At 35.5% G+C, this 24833-nt stretch overlaps 1 protein-coding gene across 3 annotated transcripts in view; it reads left to right on the top strand.

The window, feature by feature from the left end:
* The window catches only part of ESCO1 (establishment of sister chromatid cohesion N-acetyltransferase 1), a 76286-nt gene that overhangs the window by 25459 nt on the left and 25994 nt on the right, over positions 1-24833 (top strand). For 2 of the 3 annotated variants that reach the window (XR_006293957.1, XM_043558433.1), the window contains exons 3-8: positions 364-633; positions 10949-11051; positions 11289-13425; positions 18365-18479; positions 20770-20830; positions 22131-22245. Coding sequence is in view for 2 of the 3 variants with exons in the window: in XM_043558433.1 (XP_043414368.1) it covers positions 11875-13425; positions 18365-18479; positions 20770-20830; positions 22131-22245 (1842 nt within the window). In the remaining variant the exon portion in view is untranslated. The remainder of the gene's footprint in view (positions 1-363; positions 634-10948; positions 11052-11288; positions 13426-18364; positions 18480-20769; positions 20831-22130; positions 22246-24833) is intronic. The other variant, XM_043558434.1, reaches the window with a different exon arrangement.

Genomic DNA, 24833 nt, shown 5'->3' with positions numbered 1-24833 from the left:
AGAAGATAAACACATCTGAACCAATGCCAGAAAATGAAGATGTGGAAACAGTGCTGGAAAACAGATTGACATTAGACAGTTTGGTAGAAGCATTCCAGTTATTCAAGACTGCTTTTGACTTCTTATAGGATGTGGACCTTTCTATGATACAGGTACTGAAACTAAAGCAAATGGTAGAAGAAGGATTGGTATTGTATAGAAACATTTTTAAAGAGATGAGGAAACAAAAATGTCAGGCGGAAATTAGTGTATTGCTGTAAAGTTACACCAAGTGTGCATGCCTTTACTGCCTTCCCTTTCACCTTCACCTCTTCTGCTGTCCTTGAGACACCAAGACCAACCCCTCCTCTTCCTCCTCCTCAGCCTACTCATTGTGAAGAGTGAAAACAAGGATGAAGACATTTATGATGACCCACTTCCATTTAATCAATAGTAAATAATCATCATGGCATACAGTTAATAAACTTATCTGTTGTATGTTTGTCTTCCTGTGAAAATCTAATAACTTGTGGCAAGAACTGTATGAGACATTTTTCTTTCATCATCATCATCATTGCTTAAGTATTCATCGTATAGAAAATCATGTACAAGACTTGTATGGAAGTGGATAGCTTATCCTTACATAGGCATAAGGTGAGTGATATTTAATATGAAATTAATAATATGTTTTCTTACTGTTTTATAACTTTGCTTTCAAAGAATTACGGTATATACTATATGCTTCTCATAATTGGAGAAACTGTATATTAGCCTATCATCACAAGTAAGTGATTTTTTAAAAAATGTGTTTGCAGTGTTATGATATGATTGTAATACTGTATGACATAAAAATTGTATAATGATTCATTACTGTATATGCTAGGCCAGCATGAAGCAGCTGATCAGTTATACTAGGCTACTGTAAAGCAATTATATTGCTGCCTCATTAGTACACGAATTGTTATACCTATAAATAAGTAGGAATTTCTTTTTCACGTTATCTTTTCATTTTTGATGTCTAGTGTTAGTGATAGCACATAACATTTACAGTGTTTTGTATCATTTAGGACAATATTGATGTAGGTTCTGACAGATTCATCTTGTAAAAGGATGTAAACATATCAATAAATGCAGTACTGTAAATTTATTTTCTTAACATTTTATTTTCTCTAGTTTTATTGTAAGAGTATGGTATATAATACATACATATAACACAAAATATGTGTTAATTAACTATTATTGGTAAGGCTTCTCATCAACAGTAGACTATATCAGTAGTTAAGTTTTGGGGTAGTCAAGTTATATGCAGATTCTTGACTGCACTGGGATTTGGCACTCCAACCCCTGTGGTGTTCAAGGGTCAACTATAGTCTACTTTTTCTAGAATTTCAAGTGGAATCCAACATAATGTACTCTCTGGGTCAAGCTTTTTTCACTCACCATAATGGTTGTGAGGTTCATCATGTTGTTCCAGAAGTTTGTTCTTTCTGTTGTAGAGTAATTTTCTATTATATATTGATATATCAGTCCATTCACATGACCTTTGGTGGTTTTTTTTTTTTTTTTCCCTTCAGATTTTGGTTATTGTGCATAAAGCTGCTTTGAAGATTTTAGACCATGGGTTTTTACATGGTCATATGTAGAATGAATAGGATTCTTGCCTAGAAACCATCTTTGTCTACCTCAAAGATTTTGCCTTTGTTTTCTTCTTGAACTTTATAGTTTTGTACTCATTTCTGTGATCAATCTCAAATTATTTTTGTGGGTTGTGTGAGGTAAGGGTTGATGTTGTTTTTTTTTTTTTCCCTTCTTTTCTATTTAGATATCCAGTAGTTCCAGCATCATTTTTTCAGCCTTTGTTTCCCCATGGATTTATGTTGGCACTTTTGCCAAAATCAATTGATCATAAATGTATGGGTCTATTTTTGGATTCTCTATTCTATTGATCTCTGCTTCCTTTATCAGTATTACAGTGCCTTGATTACTGTAGATTTGTAAGTCTTGAAATTGGATAGTTATCGGTATTCAAGAAAATCTTTCTTAAAAAAGGCTTTGATCATAGTATATAGTTTCTACATTTCCATGTAAGGTTTAAAATCAGGTTGCCAATTTCTTTATAAAAAGACTGGGAATTTTGCTTGGACTTCAGTTGACGTGATTGCATGGTATTCTGTTGGGTGTATATAATTACATCAATTATGTAAGTAGCTTATACTGATGCCTGTTTGTTGGAGTGTTCAGTCTATTGATACAGTGTTGACAATTAATTTTATATTTATTTGTGTCTTTGAGCACTGTTGCATGTGTATCTGTTCTATAAAGTGCTGGAAATGGAATTGTTTGAAATTTAACATTTATAATTTTGATAGATACTGCTTGTCTTGCATAGACATTGAATTATATGCAAGAATGTGAGACTACCTGTCACAAACCTTTGCCAAGACTGTGTTGTTAAACTTCCTGATCTTTGGCCTGATAGTTGAAAATTGGTATTTTGTCTTGGTTCTAGCTTACATTATGTTACTATCATACCAACCATGTGTGGTTTCTTTCCTGTGAATACATTATGGTGATTACTGTTTCTTTTTCTTGCCAGAGTATTTCCCCAATTTCGTCTCTCAAACCTGTCTTCTGAATTTTGTGACAGGGTTTGAAAGTCTTTCCCACTGTGAAAATAAATATTATAATTTCGTACATTTAATCTGTTTGTTTTAGTTCTTAATTAATTTTTAATGGTTAAATGTTTTCTGGACAATACCTCACTCTTAACCATAATTGCCCAGATGGTTTCCTAATTGTCTTGACACCAACCGTGTTATTTATTTATTTATTAACTAAAAAAAAATTTTTTTTTAATGTTCATTTAGTTTTGAGAGAGACAGAGACAAAAAAAGACAAGAGTGTGAACAGGGAAGGGACAGAGAGATAGGGAAACACAGAATCTGAAGCAGACTCCGGGCTCTGAGCTGTCAGCACAGAACCTGACATGGGACTCAAACCCATGGACTGAGAGATGGTGACCTGAACTGAAGTCAGGCGTTTAACTGACTGAGCCACCCAGGAGCTTCTGTCTGTCTGTCTGTCTGTCTGTCTGTCTGTCTGTCTGTCTGTCTGTCTCTCTCTCTCTATCTATCTATCATCTAAATTTTAGTTAGTTAAATACAGTGCAATATTGGTTTCAGGAGTAGAACTCAGTGATCATCACTTATATAAAACACTCAGGGCTCATTGTAACAAGTGCCCTTCTTAGTACCCATCACCTATCTACCCCTCTCCCACCCACCTCCCTCCATCAACCTATAGTTCTCTATCATTAGGAGTCTCTTGTGATTTGTTTCCCTCTCTTCTCTCCCCCCTCCCCTTCCCATGTGTTCATCTGTTCATTTTTTTTTAATGTTTGTTTATTTTTTGAGAAAGAGACAGAGCGTGAGTGGGGGAGGAGCAGAGAGAGGGGGGAGACAGAATCCAAAGCACACTTTAGGCTCTGAGCTGTCAGCACAGAGCCCAACACAGGGCTCGAACTCACTAACCCCAAGATCATGACCTGAGCTGAAGTTGGATGCTTAACCAACTGAGCCACCCAGGCATCCCTCATCTGTTTTGTTTCTTAAATTCCATGTATGAGTGAAATCATATGGTATTTATCTTTCTTTGATGGACTTTATTTAACATACTATGTTCTAGCTCCATCCACGTCATTGCAAATAGCAAGGTTTCTTCTTTTTGATGGCTGAGTAATATTCCATTATATGTATACACCACATCTTCTTCTTTTTTTTCCCCACCTTCATTTTTTTTATTCTGGGCATGTGCTTTGCTGTATCTGGACTTCTGGCATTGCAAGCAGTACTCAGTGCTCAGTACTCAGTTATGTGAAGATTGGAGCTGTTTCCTCTGGGATAATGGATTGTTTCTTAGCATTGAATAATTGGAAGGAAGTATAAGGTCATGGAATTCTAAACCATCCCATTCCTATCCCTCCAGTCTGACGCTAGATGATGGTTTCAGCACCTTGAGCTTTCCCCCTCACTGAATTATATACATAATCCAGCTCCTCACATGTTGTGGAGTTTTTAGGATTGCCAGGTGAAATGTATGACTTTTATCTTCTTCATTTCTTTTGGTAATGCTGAGACCATGGGAAGAGCATTTAAAATCCATGTTCATTTTATGTAGAAGTTCAAGAAGTTCACATTTAATATACATTTTCTTTGCACAGTCTTTATATGCAGAGCTGATTCCTAGTACTTTCAGGCCTCATACCATCTATTTTTATAACATCTGTACCGGGGTAAGGAAACAGCTTAGCACTGGTATGTTACTGTAAATCAGTAGGGGAAGTGGAGGTCGTTGTGAAATAGGATTCAAACTGAGTAGGTACTTGGAACATTAAAGTTCAGAATACTTAGTTTGGGGGGGGAAAGACCATAGGTGCGTAATAAATTATGTACAGTCCATCTCTGTTTTTCTGCTTTACATCCAATTACCAGTGATATTTTCCTCCCTTACATGCATTTACTTTAATAACTACCCTCATGTGTTTGTGCCTGTCCTTGAAAATATATTTACCCTTGTAAAATATGTAGCAAACTGAAACATAGAAATACACAGAGATATACAACATAGTACACAAAGTATTACTGAACAACTCAATGAATTAAAAAAAAAAAATCCAAAAAACTTAGTAACTACTGTCCAGACCAAGATAGAGAATATTAACACCACAGATATCTGTACTGTGCTCCATCTCAATTTTTACCTCCTACAGAGATAATTACTATATGACTTCTATTAACATTGATTGGTTTTTCTTTCTTTCTTTCTTTCTTTCTTTCTTTCTTTCTTTCTTTCTTTCTTTCTTTTAATTTAAACAAGTTGGATCTTCCTGTGTTTAATTTTTCTTATCTGGTTTCTCTCATTCAACATTGTAGTTATGAGGTTCACCTTTTGTTATATACAACAGCATTTTGTTCTTTATTCATTTCTGAATAGTATTCTAGCATATAAATTTATTTATTGAATCTAGTTTCAATTTTTGGCTATTGCGAATAATGCTGCTAGGAACATTCTTGTACTTGGATATAGTCATTTCAGTTTAAAAGTTAGCAATGGTTGGAATTGCAGGGCCATAGCTTAGGTCTATGTTCTTCTTTAAAAACATTTTTTTTACAGAGAGAGACAGAGCATGAGTGGGGGAGGGGCAGAGAGAGACAGGGAGACACAGAATCCGAACCAGGCTCCAGGCTCTGAGCTGTCAGCACAGAGCCCGACACGGGGCTCGAACTCACAGACCATGAGATCATGACCTGAGCTGAAGTCGGACGCTCAGCTGACTGAGCCACCCAGGCGCCCCCTATGTTCTGCTTTAGTAGATACTGTCAAACAGTTTTTCAAAATGTTTGTACCAATATAAAGACCAAAAGCAGTGCTTAAGACTTTTTGTTGCCCCAACATCTTCTTTAAAAAAAAAAAATTTTTTTTTTAATGTTTATTTATTCTCGAGAGAGACAGAGACAGAATGTGAGTGGGTTAGGTGCAGAGAGAGAGGGAGACACAGAATCCAAGCAGGCTCCAGGCTCTGAGCTGTCAGCACAGAGCCCGACACGGGGCTTGAACTCACGAGCTGACTGAGCCACCCAGATGCCCCAGCACCACATCTTTATCCATTCATCAGTCAGTGGAGATTTGGGCTCTCTCCTCAGTTTGGCTATTGTTGATAATGCCACCCTAAACCTTGGGTTGCATACACCCCTTCAAATCTGTATTTTTGTATCCTTTGGATAAATACCTAACAATGCAGGTGTTGGATCGTAGGGTAGTTCTATTTTTAGTTTCTTGAGGAACCTCAGTGCTGTTCTCCAGAGTGACTGCACCAGTTTTCATTCCCACCGGCAGCCCAAGAGGTTTCCCCTTTCTCTGCATTCTCGTCAACACCTGTTTTTTCTTGTGTGGTTAATTTTAGCCATTGTGACAGGTATCAGGTGGTATCTCATTGTGGTTTTGATTGGTATTTACCTAGTGATGAATGATGATGAGCATCTCTTACTGTGTCTGTTAGCTGTCTGGATGTCTTCTCTGGAAACGAGTCTATCCATATCTTCTGCCCATTTCTTAACTGGATTATTTGTTTTGTGGGTGTTGAGTTTTGGTAAGTTCTTGATAGATTTTAGATACTAACCCTTCATCACATATATCAATTTGCAAATATCTTCTCCCATTCTTTAGGCTGCCTTTTAGTTTTATTGATTGTTTCCTTTGCTGTATAGAAGCCTGTTATCTTGATGAAGCCCCAGTAGTTCATGTTAGCTCTTGTTTCCCTTACCTTTGGTGACACACCAAATGTTGAATCTTATCTTCATTAATTTGAAGGTAATTAGATTCATACTACCTTTGTATGTAATAACTTGCTTCATGCACTTGGGCCTATTTTTGGCACAAATCTTGCATTACTCTCCTGTTTATTGATGTGTGGGAACTAAATTGTTTTTCTTTTTTAAAAACTTTTTTTAACGTTTATTCATTTTTTGAGAGACAGAGCATGTGTGGGGAAGGAACAGAGAGAGAGGGAGAACACAGAATCTGAAGCAGGCTCCAGGCTCTGAACTGACAGCACAGAGCCCGATGCGGGGCTCGAACTCACAAGCCATGAGATCATGACCTGAGCCAAAGTCGGATGCTCAACGGACTGAGCCACTCAGGTGTCCCGGAACTAAATTGTTAATTATTACAACTAAGTGGCACAAATCTACACCCATTACTTTTTTTTTTTAAGTGTTTGGAATTCTTTTTTTTATTTTTAAGTTAATTTTTTGAGAGAGAGAGCACAAGTGGGGCAAGGGCAGAGAGAAGGAGAGACTGAATCCAAAGCAGGCTCCATGCCATCATTGCAGAGCTGGATGCAGGGCTCAATCTCACAAACTGCGATTTCATGACCTGAGCCGAGATCAAGAGTTGCTGCCAAACCGGGTCACCCAGGTGCCCCATACACCGCATTACTTTCGTTTTTTTTTTTTTTAATGTTTATTTTTTGAGAGAGAGAGAGAGAGGGACAGAGTGTGAGTGGGGGAGGGGCAGACAGAGAGAGGGAGACAGAGAATCCAAAGCAGGCTCCAGGCTCCGAGCTGTCAGAACAGAGCCCTATGTGGGGCTCAGACTCACAAGCTGTGAGATCATGACCTGAGCTGAAGTCAGAAGCTCAACTGACTGAGCCACCCAGGCACCCCATACCCTATTACTTTCTAAGTTGATTTGTGTATGTGTGTTGTTATAAACCGGTATGTGATATTTTCTTCTATTAGGTATTTCAGCTAATTGTTATTTAAAACTTTTTATTTAAAATTTTTTTATTCACCTTAATGAATTCACATACTAATAATTTTTTTCTTTTTTTGCCCTGCAAGTAATAATTTGCATGTATAATATATATGTGGTCAAGATTTTTTCCCAGTCCCTAGAAGCTTGAGGGACATCTTTTTCTCCTCATGATATACTTTATAACATTCTTTTTAAATCCATTGTGCTAGGTGCTCTGGGCCCTTTTAATCTGGCAACTCATTTCTTTCTCTTTTTTTAATTATTAAAAAAAATTTTTTTAATGTTTATTTTTGAGAGACAGCGAGTGCAAGGGGGGGAGGGGCAGAGAGCGTGGGAGACACTGAATCTGAAGCAGGCTCTAGGCTCTGAGCTGTCAGGATGGTTCTGTGGTGCAGTTTAAGATTAAGAGGCATACACCACTTAGTAAACTAATGAAAGCCTATTGTGAACGACAGGGTTTGTCAATGAGGCAGATCAGATTCCGATTTGATGGGCAGCCAATCAATGAAACAGACACACCTGCACAGTTGGAAATGGAGGATGAAGATACAATTGATGTGTTCCAGCAGCAGACAGGAGGTGTCTACTAAAAAGGGAACCTGCTACTTTACTCCAGAACTCTGTTCCTCCAGACCAAGAAGACATTCTCAATTAGAAAACCGCAATTTGGTTCCACCACATCCTGACTACTACAGTATAGTTTTCTCTATTCTTTCATTTTCCCCTTCCCCATTCCTTTATTGTACATAAAGTAACTGTGTATGTGCGCAAGCATTTTGCATTTTTTTTTTTAACTAAATGGCCAATGGTATGTTTTGACCGACATCAAATGGAGATGGGATGGGGAAAAATACTGGTTCTGTGAAAATACCCCCTTTCTCCATTAGTGGCATGCTCATTCAGCTCTTATCTTTATATTCCAGTAAGTTATTTTGCTCTCACTGTTTAACAAAAAAAGAACAACATAAAAATCCTTGCATACCTTGTTCGATTGGAGAATTTTAATGTTTTTCATTTATCATTGTAAAACCAAGGACAATTTTATAACTTTTTTGTACGTAGCTGTTACATGTAGGGCAATCTGTCTTTAAGTAGGGATAAATTACTCTAAAAGAAATGAATCCTAGATAGTTTTCCCTTCAAGTCAAACGTCTCGTTGTTTAAATAAACTTCTTGTTTAAAATGAAAAAAAAAAAAATTTTTAATGTTTATTTTTGAGAGACAGCGAGTGCAAGGGGGGGAGGGGCAGAGAGCGTGGGAGACACTGAATCTGAAGCAGGCTCTAGGCTCTGAGCTGTCAGCCCAGAGCCCAACACAGGGCTTGAGCCCACGAACTGTGAGATCATGACCTGAGCTGAAGTCGGATGCTTAACTAAACCATCCAGGCACCCCTGTTTTTCTCTTTTCTTTTCTTTTTTTTTTGGGGGGGGTGGATGGAGGGATGAGGAGATTATCCTGGTTTTTCCAGGTGGCCCAAGGGTTCTTTATTATTATTTTTTAAATTTATATCCAAGTTAGTTAGCATATAGTGCAACAGTGATTTCAGTAGATTCCTTAATGCCCCTTACCCATTTAGCCCATCCCCCTCCCACAACCCCTCCAGTAACCCTTTGTTCTCCATGTTTAAGAATCTCTCATGTTTTGTCCCCCTCCCTGTTTTTATATTTTTGTTTCGCTTGCCTTGTGTTCATCTGTTCTGTGTCTTAAAGTCCTCATACTAGTGAAGTCATATGATATTTGTCTTTCTCTAATTTCACTTAGCATAATACCCTCTAGTTCCATCCACATAGTTGCAAATGGCAAGATTTCATTCTTTTTAATTGCTGAGTAATATATACATATATTCATGCTTCTGCATGTCGCTGTCCAGTTTTCCCAACACCATTTGCTGAAGAGACTTTTTTCCATTGGATATTCTTTCCTGCTTTGTCAAAGATTATTTGGCCATACGTTTGTGGGTCCATTTCTGGGTTGTCTATTCTGTTCCATTGATCTATATGTCTGTTCTTGTGCCAGTACCATACTGTCTTGATGATTACAGCTTTGTAATACATGTTGAAGTCTGGGATTGTGATGCCTCCAGCTTTGGTTTTCTTTTTCAAGATTGCTTTGGCTATTCAGGCTCTTTTTTAGTTTCATACAAATTTTAGGGTGGTTTGTTTTAGCTCTGTGAAGAATGCTGGTGTTATTTTGATACAGATTGCCTTTTAATTTTCTTCTTATATTTTGTCTCCTATTTGCCATATCTGTCTTTTTTGTTTGACTTTATATGAAATCTTCTTACTGTGATCTTCTAATGCTTTTATTGACTTTTTAAATTCTTTGGTAGTTTTAATTTTCATGTGTTCCTTTTTTTTTTTTTTTTTTACTGTGAATGTTCTTGTATATTTGTTTCATGGATGGATTGGCTTATTTTTAGTTTTTGGCTCTGCATAGTTTGTTTTTGCCAAGCCATTTATTTCGTTTTTTCATTTTAAGGTTTTTCTTATGTATATGGTTATTCTTGTTTATTTGCTCACGGTTACAAGTGAGACACTAAAAACTGATTTGAAAGTTTTGTGTGTTTGGATGGTGGACGGGCTGGTAGTTTCTTGACTGTAGGGTGTGAGAGACAGAGAGAGGGTGCTTGTGCTTATGGACTATGGACTACTACAGACTGCAGGTCCTATCAGTATTTTTTTTGTATCTTTTATCTCTAGGCCTGTCAAATTCATTAGAAAACCATCTTCCCGGAAGGTACAGTCTTGGCTGCCTCCTCTAGGAGTCTCTTGAGTAGGCAAAAGAGAAGTTTAGGTGTAGGGAGTGGGTTTCAGCAATCACTGTGTGTACTCCTACTTATTCCTTCTATTGTCAGTATGATACTTCTTCCCTCAGCTGTCCTGAGTCCCCAGACCAAAGACCTTTCATTATACTCTTTCTAGACATATATACTACAGTCTTTAAGGATGCAGGGTGGACAGTCTTCTGGGTGCTAGTAATTGGAATGGCAGTCTTGGAATCTTTCTGTGTTTTTGAGTTCTTTTTTCATCCTCATCTCTGGTGGAGCCTGATACTTCCAATTACTGAGTTTTTGGGGATTCTGTGGTTTTAAGTAGAGCTACTTCTCAGTTTCCCCATTTCTAGCTTAGGATTCAAGTTTTCTTGAGTCTGGAGGTTATTATTTATCATTCTTTGCAGCTTACATATTTTTATTTTCACCATTTGCTCTTTTATTTATTCTTTGGATTTCTTGTTTTGTCTTGTTTTAATCTATTGCTTTTTTAAAGTAGGTTTTACATGAGAGTAGAGGTAAATGTGTGTTTAAATCTGCCTTTTCAATTGTATATCGGTGTTTTTCTGTGTACAAGTAGTTATTTATGTGCACTCTTTTTCTTCAAAATAGGATTTTACTTTACCACTTTAACCTATTATATGTACATATTATGAATTGCATTTTTATTTTTAAACTTTTTTCCTACAGCATAAAATGGATAGTTTACCTCAGGTTAGAAATACTAAAGTTATTGGTATGTATAAAGTGAATTCTGAAGACTAATGGTAAGACAGGGTAAAATTGTGGAGTGTTGTATATAATGAGTGGTGAATGAATAATTTGCATATTTCCTTTGCACCTTTTAAACATTTTAAAATATGCTTTCTTTTCCCCCCTCCTTAGGTGCTGTGTAATGTGTTAAGAGGATATTTTAAGGAATGATTTTGTCAAATTTTCATGAGTTATGGTGGCTGAAAGATCAGTTCTATCTTGTGGGAAAAGAATTGTAAGTAATATCAAGGAATAAACTGATTTTCGACTATTGTGTATTTATATAAGACAAGTCATTGATTACTTGTAAGAATGTAGTTGGGATACTTTCTTCTATTAACTTTAAATTTATAGATTAATTAAAAAGGAGAAGTTAGATTTTACATAAATCAGATTATTTCTGTATAGTATTAGCATTGCCATATTTCTTGGATTGTACAAAATTTAATTTTAATTTTTTTTAATTTTTCAGAAATGGCAGCACAAAAGGAAATCTATATTAATAGAGTATTTTATTAAACTAAAAAGGTTAGATAAGAACTTTAAACTAACAGTCTCAGCAAACAAGGAGAGAAACCTACTAGCTGTAAGACATGTTTCAAATGAATCGAAGTCCAGTAACTGTAGACTTCAGAAGAAAAAAGTTTTCAAAATCTTTGTCAAAACAGGTCCGTGATAAATAACTCCTCCAGTAATAGGGCTAGGCCTGAACACCATAATTAATTGAAAAATTAACAAAACAGTTTGAACCTGAATTAAGTTTTTTTCATAAAAAATTATAAAAATATCAAATTAGAATTAAATTTTCCTCAGATTTCTATTGCCTTGCCCAAAAGTAAAGCAAATATCTTTTAGCCTTCATATCAGCTTTTCTCATGTCCTAGGGATGACTGAAACCTTATTTGAAGCAAACTAGTATTTTTGTTGAAAATGTACATCAGCCTCAAAGTTGATTTTTAAGACCTTCTCAGAATAATACTAGACATTCAGCATTCACACCTACCAGGACACAAACATCCTCTCAAATACTACTGAGAAAAGGAGGACCTTACTCAGGAATGATGTCCATTCAGGAGAAATCAAAAGAAAATTCCTCCAGTGTTATTAAAAAAAGTGAAGATAAGAATTTAGAAACACAAATTCAAGGTTCTCAAGCGAATCTGGCAAAAAAATCAGGCCCAAAGGAAACTATCAAATCACTGGTTAAATCTTCTGGTGAGAGTAAAATAAATCAATCTGAATTAGGAACATGCATGAGTACAAGGTCAGCAAAAGCGGCATCCAATGATAAAAAAACTAGCAAGTCCATTAATAAAAATATGGTGACTGTGAAGGGACATTCACAACAAGAATCTACAAAAAAGAAAAAATTACCTCAGAAAAAGTCAGTGCATGGAACTCCTAAATCAAATGAACAGTTTAACCGGAGGTCACAGAGACTTCAACAGTTAACAGAAGTTTCAACAAGGTCTCTGCGTAATAGAGAAATTCAGGGTCAAGTTCAAGCAGCTAAACAGAGTTTGCCACCAAGAAAAGAGCACTGTAACAATACTCAAAGTAAATCTAATAAAGTTAAAACAAGTCAAAAACATGTGAAAAGAAAAGTACCGGAAATAAAGTCCGACACTAAAGAGGATGAAAATCTAGTAATTAATGAAGTAATAAATTCCCCCAAAGGAAAAAAACGCAAAGTAGAGCATCAGACAGCTTATACTTGTAATTCTCAGTGCATAAAAAGATCTGAAAAGTGTCTTCAGAAGAATACTAGAAAAGAGGAAACAAAATCTGTGCCTGTAACTTCTGAGATAAAAAGATCAAAAATGGTTACTTCAGCAGTCTCTAAAAAGAATGAGATGAAGAAGTCAGTTCATACGCAAGTGAATACTAGTGCAAAATCCCAAAAAAGTCCACAGCCATCAGTGCCTGAACAAAGTGTAGATAATGAGCTGGAGCAAGCGGGAAAGAGCAAACGGGGTAGTATTCTCCAGCTCTGTGAAGAAATTGCTGGTGAAATTGAGTCAGATACTGTAGAGGTAAAAAAGGAATCTTTACAAATGGAAAGTGTAAAGGAAGAGAAGCCTACAGAAATAAACTTGGAAGAGACTAATAATGAAAGACAAATACTTCATCAGAAGGAAACAAATCAGGATGTTCAATGCAATCGTTTCTTTCCCAGTAGAAAAACAAAGCCTGTGAAATGTATATTAAATGGAATAAACAGCTCAACTAAAAAGAACTCCAACTGGACTAAAATTAAACTCTCAAAATTTAACTCTGTGCAGCAAAATAAGTTGGACTCTCAAGTTTCCCCTAAATTGGGCTTAATACGAACCAGTTTTTCACTACCAGCCTTAGAAATGCATCATCCAGCAACTCAAAGTACAGTTTTAGGGACAAAACCACATGATGACAAAAATATAGGTTGCCAGCAGGAAGAAACTAAAGAAATTAATTCTGAAGAAGTTAAAGTTAATGATGTTACAGTTGAAATTAATCAAACTACAAAAAGGGCTTCTGAAAATTGTCATTTGGATAATCAGATAAAACCACCTCCTGACCCACCGTTGGATAACCAGATGAAAGATTCTTTTGAATCAACACCAGATAAGGTAATTTATTTTTATTCACAGTAGAGTTGCAGGAGTACCTTCTTATTAAATAAGTTTTACAATGTATTTTAGCTTAAGAATCAAGTTGTAAAAGACAGGAATCATTTGTTAAGGTAGCCTATTCAATTTTAACTCAGTCTCGTAGTGAGTGAGACGACTAACTTGACTCCTTTAGAGGTCTCACATTCGTGTAAATGCTTCTCATTGCTTTCTTATTTTCACTTTTCATTTTTATTTTATGTGAAGCATAAACCTGTTGAATTCTGGCTTTTTTTTTTTTTTGTATTTTTTTGAGTATAATTGACACACCATGTTATATTTGTTTCTGGTGTACAACATAGTGATTCAGTATCTCTTTATGTTCTGCTTTGCTCACCACAAGTTTAGTTATCACCTGTTACCATGCAATGCTATTATAATATTGTTGATTATATTCCCTATGCTCTACTTTTTATTCCCATGACTTCTTCATTCCATAATTGGAAACCTGTATCTCCCACTGCCCTTTACTCATTTTGCCCTTTCCCATACCCCCTAGCTTTTCTTTTTCATTTAACACACCAATTTGCTTTTTCTATTAATTGCAACTACAGAAACTATGTTTCATAGTGACTAAAATATAGAAATTAAAGTTGGGCCTTATTCTGACCAAATTGTTAAAATTAATTTCAGCTGGCACAAATCAGCCCCTTTTTTTCCACCTGATAAAATTTAAAAAGTAAACATTTATTTCTGGTAGTAGGGAGTCTTTCAGTTTGACTTGTGTGACCATTTTGAACATTTGGGCAAATAAAATGTCTGAAAGATGTAAATAATTCAGTCTTCAGTTTTAGAGTAAGATTGTAGTGGTGAAGAATTTTAAAAATGGTAAGTTGAAAAACAATCTTGAAAAAAAGGAAAAACAATCTAATAGCTAGAAGAAACTTTAATGATTATCTGAGGAAGTAGTTTGAAACTATAAAAGCAGCTGAGTTGATTTTTCCCGCCAAATTAAATCATAGGTAAAATACCAATATATAAACCTATAAGAAATTTTTTATGTATAAAAAATGGAGCTTTATGATACATATGTGAAAAACTTCACTAATTTGTTTCAATTGTTTTGTGATGAGAAAACTTAGAGCAGCGGAGGAATGTAATTTAGGTCACATGTTTGGGGACACAAATAGGATTCAATTTTTAGGTGTTCTTCTCAGCCCAGCAGTTTTTCTACAATTGCATACTTTGAACATTAGAGCACTTGAGAAAAAAGTCATCATGAGTAGAGGGAAAAGTCAAGTCATTCTAAGTTTTAGGAATGATTTAAAGTTCCTTTTGGGGGCGCCTGGGTGGCGCACTCGGTTAAGCGTCCGACTTCAGCCAGGTCACGATCTCGCGGTCCGTGAGTTCGAGCCCCGCGTCAGGCTCTGGGCTGATGGCTCAGAGCCTGGAGCCTGTTTCCGATTCTGTGTCTCCCTCTCTCTGCCCCTCCCCCGTTCATGCTCTGTCTCTCTCTGTCCCAAAAATAAATAAACGTTGAAAAAAAAAATTTTAAAGTTCCTTTTGGAGGCATTTTGTTGTAGGAGCAAAGTTGAATGAATGAGGAATCTGGGCTTCTTGCCAGAAGCCATGAAAATAGATCATTGTCTATTCTCGTGGACTACAAATCAAATTAAAAAGGGAACAGATACCATATGGTACTCTTAGATTTTATTTTCTGAACAAATGGGAATGAAAGCATCAATTAGAAGATAATTATTCCAATAGTGACAGTAATTAGAAGTAAGTAGTGACTGGTAGTGTAACAAGGGTGGTTACATCGGAGATGGAGTGGCTTTCTTTTCAGGGTATGTTTTGTCAGCAAATTGATAGCTATAGTCCAGGTGTATCTTCTCCTGGAGTATATATCTTCAGGAGTTTATCTTCTAACTCCTTGCTGCATAAATGCCTGTCAAAACTCAGTTTGTGGGATAAGTCATGAGAATAAAAGGTACAATATAGGGAATATATAGTTACTGGTATTGTAATAGTGTTGTATGATGATAGATGGTAGTTACACTTGTGGTGAGCATAGCATAATGTATAGAGAGGTGTTGAATCACTGTGTGTATACCTGACATTAATGTTAACATTGTGTGTCAATTAAAATGAAATTAAAAAGAAACCCTCAGTTTGTGGACAGTTATATTGAAGAATAAGAAATGTAATCCTTTGGAGTACTAGAATAGAGATGCTTACTTGGACCACATTATTTTGACCTGTAATACTGTTTTTATTGGAATGTGCTTTGGATTTATACAGTTCCTCTCAAGGTGCATTATGAGAAACTGTCCTGTGAAACTTGTGTTAAAAATTTTATTTACGTTTATAAATTCTTGACTATTTCAAACATTCAGAATACTATAGAAAGTTAACATTATACTCTTGTTTACCACCCAAATTTGAAAAAAAAAAACCCAACATTTTATTGAATTCAGGTCTTTTAAAATAAGAAAAGTATGTTACAGATACAGGAAAAGACCTTATCTCCCTCTTCTTTCCATTCACCTCTCTTCCCAGAGTTAAAATGAGTTTGTGAAGTTGGTGTGTATCTTTCCTTTTTTGTTTTTATGATTTCACTATTTATGTATATCCATAAAGAATACTTAGCACTGTTTGTGTTTTAAATGTTTACATAAATGCTAGCATAGTTTGTGTATATACGTGTGTGATTTTTGTTTTTGTTTTGTTTTGTTTTTTGCTAACTTGGTTTTGTGCAAGTTGAAAGCACTTTTAGGTTGTTTCTCTTCTTTTCACCAATACCACTGATGCAATCACTTTCACAGAGTGATCAGGAATGTGGTAATCATGTTAGTTCATGACATAGTTGAGTGCCTGCTATGTCCAAGATTTTGTGCTAGGCTCCAGAAGACAAATGGTTCTGCCTTTAAAGAATTTACATTGTAGCAGTCACTTAAGAGATTTCTCTTTATTCATAAGCACTAAGAATTGTGGCAGCTTTGTTCAACCATCACAGCAGCTTTTGGTTAATGACATAATAGCCTTTGGTTAACACTGCCTCTTTGTTAGTCAGAGGAGAGCTTCATAAAATTATCACTATAGTGTACGCTATGGTTTCTATTATTATCTACATATTACAGGTGAGGGGAATGAGACTTCGGAATTTAAGTAACTTTTACCTGAGTGACATTTAAGTGGTAGAGCTAGGATTTAAACTGAGATTGTCTGGTTTCAGAATCTAGCCATTTTATACTTGGGGAGGAAGGAGAATATAAAAACAAACCCTGTATCATATGAAATCTTTTTCAATGGCTGCTTGTAATTTTGATGTCAGTTTCAGCAGTACTGAGAAATGATGATGTTTGATAGGGCTTCTCTGAATTCTTTGGGCTGAATTTAAATTATTTGAACTTTATGAATTAAAAAAAAATTTTTTTTTCAACGTTTTTTATTTATTTTTTGGGACAGAGAGAGACAGAGCCTGAACGGGGGAGGGGCAGAGAGAGAGGGAGACACAGAATTGGAAACAGGCCCCAGGCTCTGAGCCATCAGCCCAGAGCCCGACGCGGGGCTCAAACTCACGGACCGCAAGATCGTGACCTGGCTGAAGTCAGACGCTTAACCGACTGCGCCACCCAGGCGCCCCTGAACTTTATGAATTTTAAAGCCCAATTATTTTGTGATTCTTTTTTTAAGCCAGTAACTTCCTAAATTCCTTCCTATTTAATGGAGATTAATTAGTCATTGCTCTTGTTTTTAATTTTTCTGCTTTGTCAGTGATGAAACTTGTTCACTTTTTCAAAAATGTTCAAAATAATATTACATAGTTGAGTGTAATAATCACAATACAGATACAGCCAATGTTGATAGAGCTTGGAATATTATTTTCTTTTGGTAGTTATTATCACCTTTGATAGTGTTCTGATTTAGGGGATTTTGGGAATACAAAAATGAATAGAATATCTTTGCTCTTAAGAGTTATAGAAGCTTGGGGTGCCTGGGTGGCTCAGTCGGTTAAGCGTCCGACTTCGGCTCAGGTCGTGATCTCACAGTCCATGAGTTCGAGCCCCGTGTCGGGCTCTGTGCTGACAGCTCAGAGCCTGGAGCCTGTTTCAGATTCTGTGTCTCCCTCTGTCTCTGACCCTCCCCTGTTCATGCTCTGTCTCTCTGTCTCAAAAATAAATAAATGTTTAAAAAAAAGTTATAGAAGATGAATCAAAAACAACCAATTGAAAATAGTAATAAGGACATGAAAGAGGTAGAGGTGAAGAAGATGGAAAATTATTCCAAACTTGGGAAAAGGACATGGAGAAACTTGGCAAAGCTTCATAGAAGAGGTTAATATTTAAGTAATGGGTTGAATTTATACAGGGGGAGAGGTTCTAGATTAGCATTATCCAGTAGAAGTGTAATGTGAACCACATGATTTAAAATTTTCTGGTAGCCACGTTAAAAAAGAATGATAAACTGGTAAGATTAAAATATTTTATTTAACCTGTCATATAGAAGTACTTTCATTTCAGCATATAATTTTAAAAGTAGACCTATTTTACTTTTTTGTAATAAGTCTTAAAAATCTGTGCTTTATATTGACAGTATAATCTCAAATCAGTCATACTAACTACATTTTAGGTGCTCAATAGTCAGGTGAGGTAGTGGCTACTCTATTGGACAGTGCAGGTTTAGATGGATGAAACAGAAAAAGTATAGAACCAAAATATATCTGTGGGATTTGCAAGTTCTTCAGTGTAGCATGAAGGGGAATAATGGGAGCTGATGCGGAGAGGGTAGTTGTGGGAGAGATCATGAAGAGACTCTTAAAGCATATCAGTGTGAATTACCCCAACTATGAAGTATTATCTTAAATTTTCTTAGTATGCATTCACTGAAAGTGTCTTGGGATGAGTCCCAAACATTGATATGAAAGCAAATAGTAACAATTTGAATGTTGTATGTTCAGAATTTCAGTCTGTGTTTGGAATCCAAGCTTCAAAACAATCCCTTGGGAAATACCTCTACTGTTTCAGCTTCACTCAATCAAGCAAAAGTTGATACAGGAGAGAATAAATTTCCAGGTAAAACTTTGAAACTATCATTTGGTTTTCTCAGTGTTCAGAGATATTTTTGTCAGTATGATAGGAAACAATATTGACTACCAAATAGGCCAGTTAAATCCTTCTGAACCATATTGCATGTGTTTTTCAAATGTGTAATTATCACCATTCTTTTTTTGTTTTTTAAAAATCTTTATCACCATTCTTCGGGGCAGAATTGCTTCTCTTTCTTACCTGGTTTAAAGTACTTAAGTATGGGGGCACCTGGGTGGCTCAGTCAGTTGAGTGTCCAACTCTTGGTTTTGGCTTAGGTCATGATCTTAGGGTCATGGGATTGAACTCTGCATTGGGCTCTGCGCTGAGTGTGAAGCCTGCTTGAGATTCTCTCTCTCCCTGCTGTATCTGCCCCTCTCCCTTGCTCATGCTCTCTCTCTAAAATAAAGAAAAAACAAAGTACTTAAATATGACTCTTTGACTTGCTACCAGAAGGTCTTTATCTTAAATCTTTTATTTTGTTTGTAACTTACTTTCTGGAGAAGTATGTCTTAATGAATTGCCTAAGTTAGTGGTAGAAGCTTATTTCTCAAATACAGCTGATTATTTGTGCTTTTCCACTTTAGATTCTTATCTTCAATCCTGAGTTACTCAGTTTTCCATCTTAGTGATTTTGTTTTTGAAAGGATTTAACAAATGCTGCAGGGGCGCCTGACTGGCTCAGTTGGTAGAGCTTACTTAAAAAATTAAATAGATTCTGCAATTTGTGCAGTTATACCATACAAAGATTTTTTTCGTAACCTTGAAAACATCCTTGACAGTACATTATTTGAGCTGTTGGGTGAAGATTTGCTCACCATTATCAGATGAAGCACAAGGGCATATGGAAAGAAATTCCAAATTCCTCATTCTTGTTTCTCTCTGCTAAAGGAAATACTTAGAGTGGTATACTGAAGTCAGATAATTTCTTCTATTACATATTATTTAAACTTTTCGTGGAGGAAGGGAAAGCACAATATAAATATGAGAAATGCAGTTATTTTTTAGAAAATAAAATGAATTATTGCGTTATTTATTAATATTAAAACTTCAGAAACTACAATTTTAAAAATTACATTATAATATACAGTTTTATATTAGTTTCAGGTGTATAATACAATGATTCAACAATTCTGTACATTACTCAGTGCTCATGATAAGTATACTCTTAATCTCCTTCACCTATTTCATCCATCCCTCACTCATCTCCCTTCTGGTAACCACCAGTTCTCTATATTTAAGAGTATTTGTTTCTTTTTTCCTTTGTTTTGTTTCTTAAATTCTTTCGTATGAGTGAGATCATATAGTACTCTATTTGTCTTTCTCTGACTGACTTATTTCACTTAGCATTGTACTCTCTAGCTCCATCCATGTTGCAAATGGCAAGATTTCATTCTTTTTGATGGCTGAGTAATATTCCATTGTATATATGCCACATTTTTAATCCATTCATCCATCAATGGACACTTGAGTTGCTTCCATAATTAGGCTATTATAGATAATTCTGCAATAAACATCTTTTTAAATTAGCATTTTGTATTCTTTGGTAAATACCTAGTAGTGGAATGACTGGATCATATGGTAATTCTATTTTTTATTTTTTGAGGAACCTCCATACTGTTTTTTACGGTAGCTACACCAATTTGTATTCCCACCTGTCATGCACGAGGGTTTCTTTTTCTCCACATTCTTGCCAACACTTACTGTTTCTTGTGAGACTTCAGGGTTTTTTTAAACGAAGAGGTGTTCCCATTTATTTCCATGTAGAGATTATATAATTATATGGGCATTTATACAATTTCCTATGTTGTTCAGTGCTAGTAATTGGTGAAACTAGAGGCAAACTGTTAATCTACCATTGGATTTCTTTGTGACTCTGTAGAACTTTTCTACTTCTGAAGAGTAATTTCTAGGAAGGGGGCCGAATTTTATCAAATGGTTTTATTAAAAAGAAAACATTTAGAGTTGCCTGGGTGGCTCAGCTGGTTAAACGTACGACTCTTGATTTCTGCTCAGGTAACGATCTCACAGTGTGTGAGATTGAGCCCCAACATGGGCTGACAGCATGGAGCCTGCTTGGGATTCTCTCTTTCCCTCTCTCACTCTTTGCCTATCCCCTTTCACATGCTCTCTCTCTCTCTCAAAATAAGTAAATAAACTTAAAAAAATAAAACATTTAGTGTATTGTTCTCTTTTTTCTTCGTAATGATTTGCAACTATTAGATGGAGAGCTAGTACAAAGCTTAAGGTTTAACTCATCTTCTTGATTAAATTACAGGTTCAACTCCCAAACAACACACTATACTCAGTAACCAAACATCTAAGACCAGTGATAACAGGTAAGACATTAGTTTAATACAAGAGTAAATATAGGAACAATTGAAAGATAAACTGAGGCTTTTACAGTTTTTGTTTATTTGAAAATCAATTCAAATTGGGCAGCATTCAGTGTGGCAGATAGAAAGGAGCTGCAAGGAGCTGTAACATGAAAGACTTATAGGCAGAAAGGAGTGGGATTAAGGAAAGTTATAACTGGTGGAAAAAATGGGTTGATTATTGCAAAGTTACTTTCCTTTAGGGGGAATGGCAGATTATCATTAGGGCAAATTATCTAACTAGTGCTGATTAAATGATTCCTGATTGACTGGTTAAAGATTCCATTTCTAGAAGAGCCAAAACTAAGTCTTGATTTGGTAATGTGGGGCTTAGCATAAGCAACTACATTTTGGACCTGTTGTCTTGTTTTTAACAGAACTTTAGGATTTTATACTTCCAACTTTTGAGTTTGGGATATTTTTCCTTAAAAAGTTGTGCTAATAATCTGGTTTTTCACGTAGAAAGAAAATGATTTTCATAAGTTTTCATTTCATTTTACTTTTTCTGTGCCTATACATACGTTTTATAGTCCCCCCCCCCCCCAGGGTAATATGGGCGTCTTTTCTACCTTAATTACCTCATTCTTTTAAATCTGCATTAAATTTCATTGTGTGAATATTCCATTGTTTATTTAACAGTTCTCCACTTCATAGACATTTTGGTTGTTTCTTATTTCTGTCCAAAAAAGTTCTTAAATAAACATATGCATCTTTGCCCGTTTGTATTACTATATCTAGGATAAATTAATAGCTATGGGAATTATCCTGCATTGCCATATTTTTGTCCGATGTGTGTCTTTTTATACTTCCAGCAACAGTATTTTGAGAATGCACTTTTCTGCAAACCCTTTGAAGTACTGGTAATATCAACATGTAAAAGTGTTTTAAGTGTTTTAGAAGCACTTGGTTCTGTCTTTAATGTCAAAATTAAATTACATCTGACTTACTTTGCTTTACAGATTACTAAAAAACAGTATTTAGGACAAATTGTACTGACTCAGATGGCTAAAACTATGAAAAACTTGAAACTTACTCAAACTATAGTACAGCAGTTTTTTGTTTATTTGTTGAAAATCAGTAATTTTCTTGGGTGTTCTCCCCTTGATTTTTAACATGTTATTTATACCCCCCTTGGAATTGAGATTTGTGAGTGTCGTATAGAGAAAGTTTTTTTTTTTTATTTTTAGTGCTTTGAAGTGATAATAGCTCTATAACATTTAATAGTGTGATTATTTTTTTCTTTCTTTTTTTTTTTTTTTTAAAGGGAGACACCACCAAATCATTCTTGGCCTAAGTGTAATTCCCATTTGGAGATAACAATTCCAAAGGACTTGAAACTAAAAGAAGCAGAGAAAGTTGATGAAAAACAGTTGATCATAGTAAGTATCCAACTTGACCTTTTTGGTGAAGTGTTGTTATAATCACCTTTCTTATGCACATTGTTAAAGAATAAATTCATTGCTTTTTTTTCAAAGAGGCTTGTCACCATAAATCGTCATTATGGAAATATTCCTGGTATCATTAGAAATCCCCCAACTTGAACCCCAGTAGTAAGTTCCTCCTATCACAAATAAAAACTCAAATATCCATACTCTTAGTTTTATTTACAACAGATTGATACTTTATATTAAATTTGTTATTTTTTTAAAAAAATTTTTATTTATTTTTGAGAGAGAGAGAGAGACACAGAATCTGAAGCAGGCTCCAGGTTCTAAGCTGTCAGCACAGAGCCTGATGCAGGACTCAAACCCACAAACCGTGAGATCATGACCTAAGCCAAAGTCGGATGTTTAACGGACTGAGCTACTCAGGAGCCCCAGATCTGTTACTTTCTTTAATATGTCGTTTGATGTACTTTGTTTTAGTAGTTGGTTTAAATATTAAAATAACATGGAGCTTAATACATAAAATGATTTTAAATATCTGTATTTTAGTGTATATTATAATTTTTAAACTATGTTTTACAGGAAGATAAACCAGTAGTTAATTTGAAATAGAACTTAAATACAGTTTGGTGACAAGTTGAAAAAGAGATATTTTGATTGATGAAAAAACCTAATTTGAGTAAGCGAGCACACTATAAAAAAAAATGAAGGAACCCAAAATAATAGGAAAATTTAATGTACTTCCAGTCAACATTATCAGTAGGATTTGGTGGAGTAGACTATTGATTCTAACTTTAATATAGGAGAATAACTTTGTAAGAACTGTCTGCAAATTTTTGAGAAAGGTTAATCGGGAAAGTTTCATTAGAGTTAATAATGTTTCTGTTGTTAAATCAGTATGGTAGTGAAACAGGATTAGACTAGTAGAATATAGAGCAGCACTGTCCAATATGGTAGCCACATGTAGCTGTTGAGTATTTGAAATGTGGCTCATTAGAATTGAGATATGTTGTAAGTGTAAACATAGTTACTGCATTTTAAAGACTAGTATAAAAAAGGGAATGTAAAGTATTTCACTGATAAGTTTTTTTTTCTATTTAGTACATGTTGAAGTTAAAGTATTTGGGATATGTTTTGTTGAATAAAATACTAACATTAATTTCACCTGTTTTTGCATTCTTTAACATGGCTACTGGAAAATTTAAAATTTGTGGATTGTATTTCTATTCAGTTCTGGTCTAGAGTTGATGAGGATGATGATGTTAATGGTCAGGATAGCAGTTAATACATTGTTCCATGTACTCCACTCATATTAACTTAGTTAGGCCTCAGTTTTTAAAGTATGAGGTAGGTACTAGTATTATCTCCCATTTACCAATTAGGAAACCAAGGAAGAAAAGTTTGCTCAATACTATGAAAACTGCTTGGTTGCAGAGATATTTGTACACTGGTAAATCATTCATAATAGCCAAAGGGTGAAAGCAACCTAAGTGTCCATCAAGGATGAATGGATGAACAAAATGTGTATACATACAATGGAATATGATTCAGCCTTAAAAAAAGAAATTCTGACATGCTACAACATGGTTGAACCTTGAGGACATTAAGCTAAGTGAAATAAGTTAGTCACAGAAAGACAAATACTGTAAGATTTCACTGCTGTGAGTGTCTAGAGTACTCACACTCAGAGACAGAAAGTAGAATGGTGGTTTCTAGGAGCCGGGAAGGAAGGTAGATTGGGGACCAGTTGTTTAATTGGTTTAGAGTTTCAGTTTTGCAAGATGAAAAGACTTTTGAAGATTGGTTACAGAACAATGTGAATATAGTAAAACTACTGAGCTGTACACTTAAAAGTCATTAAGATAGTAGGGATGCCTAGGTGGCTCAGCTGGTTGAGTGTCTGACCCTTGATTTCAGGTGGGACAACGTGGGATTGAGCCCCGCATTGGGCTCTGTGCTGAGCGTGGAGCCTGCTTGAGATTCTTTCTGTCCCTCTCTGCTCCTGTCCCTCATTTGTGTATTCCCCTCTCTCTCAGATTAAAAAAATAAATTAAGATGGCAAATATTGTTATATATATATTTTTTGCCACAGTTATAAAAAAAGTTTTTTTAAAGATTTATTTACTTATTTATTTTTGGGGAGAGAGAGAGAGAGAGAGAGAGTGAGCAGGGGAGAGGGGCAGAGGCAGAAGAGAGAGAATCCTAAGCAGGCTCCACACTTACTATGGAGCCCCCACACAGGGCTTGATCCCATGACGCTGGGATCACAACCTGCGCTGAAATCGAGAGTCGTACAGTCATGCAACTGAGCCACCAAGATACCCCTACTTGATCCTACTTCTAAGACACTAGAGATGCTGTTATCTTAGATCTTTTTTTTGTTTTTTTAGTAATTCATATTGTACAGTTTTAGAATAGAAAGAGTAAAAGGATTATTAGTTTATTATTCTTAAATTTAGATCATATTGCTGAAAATTTCTTGTTGAATAAGGACAAGAAAGAAAACATTTTGTAAACAGTTATGGTTCTATAGCACAAGTGAATTACTGGAGAATGGATGATTGTACTTGTACTTAGTTAAT

Source organism: Prionailurus bengalensis, chromosome D3 (genome assembly GCF_016509475.1).
Source record: "Prionailurus bengalensis isolate Pbe53 chromosome D3, Fcat_Pben_1.1_paternal_pri, whole genome shotgun sequence".
Taxonomy (NCBI): domain Eukaryota; kingdom Metazoa; phylum Chordata; class Mammalia; order Carnivora; family Felidae; genus Prionailurus; species Prionailurus bengalensis.
The sequence above is the reverse complement of the archived record's forward strand: the minus strand, read 5'-3'. Positions and strand labels throughout refer to the sequence as shown.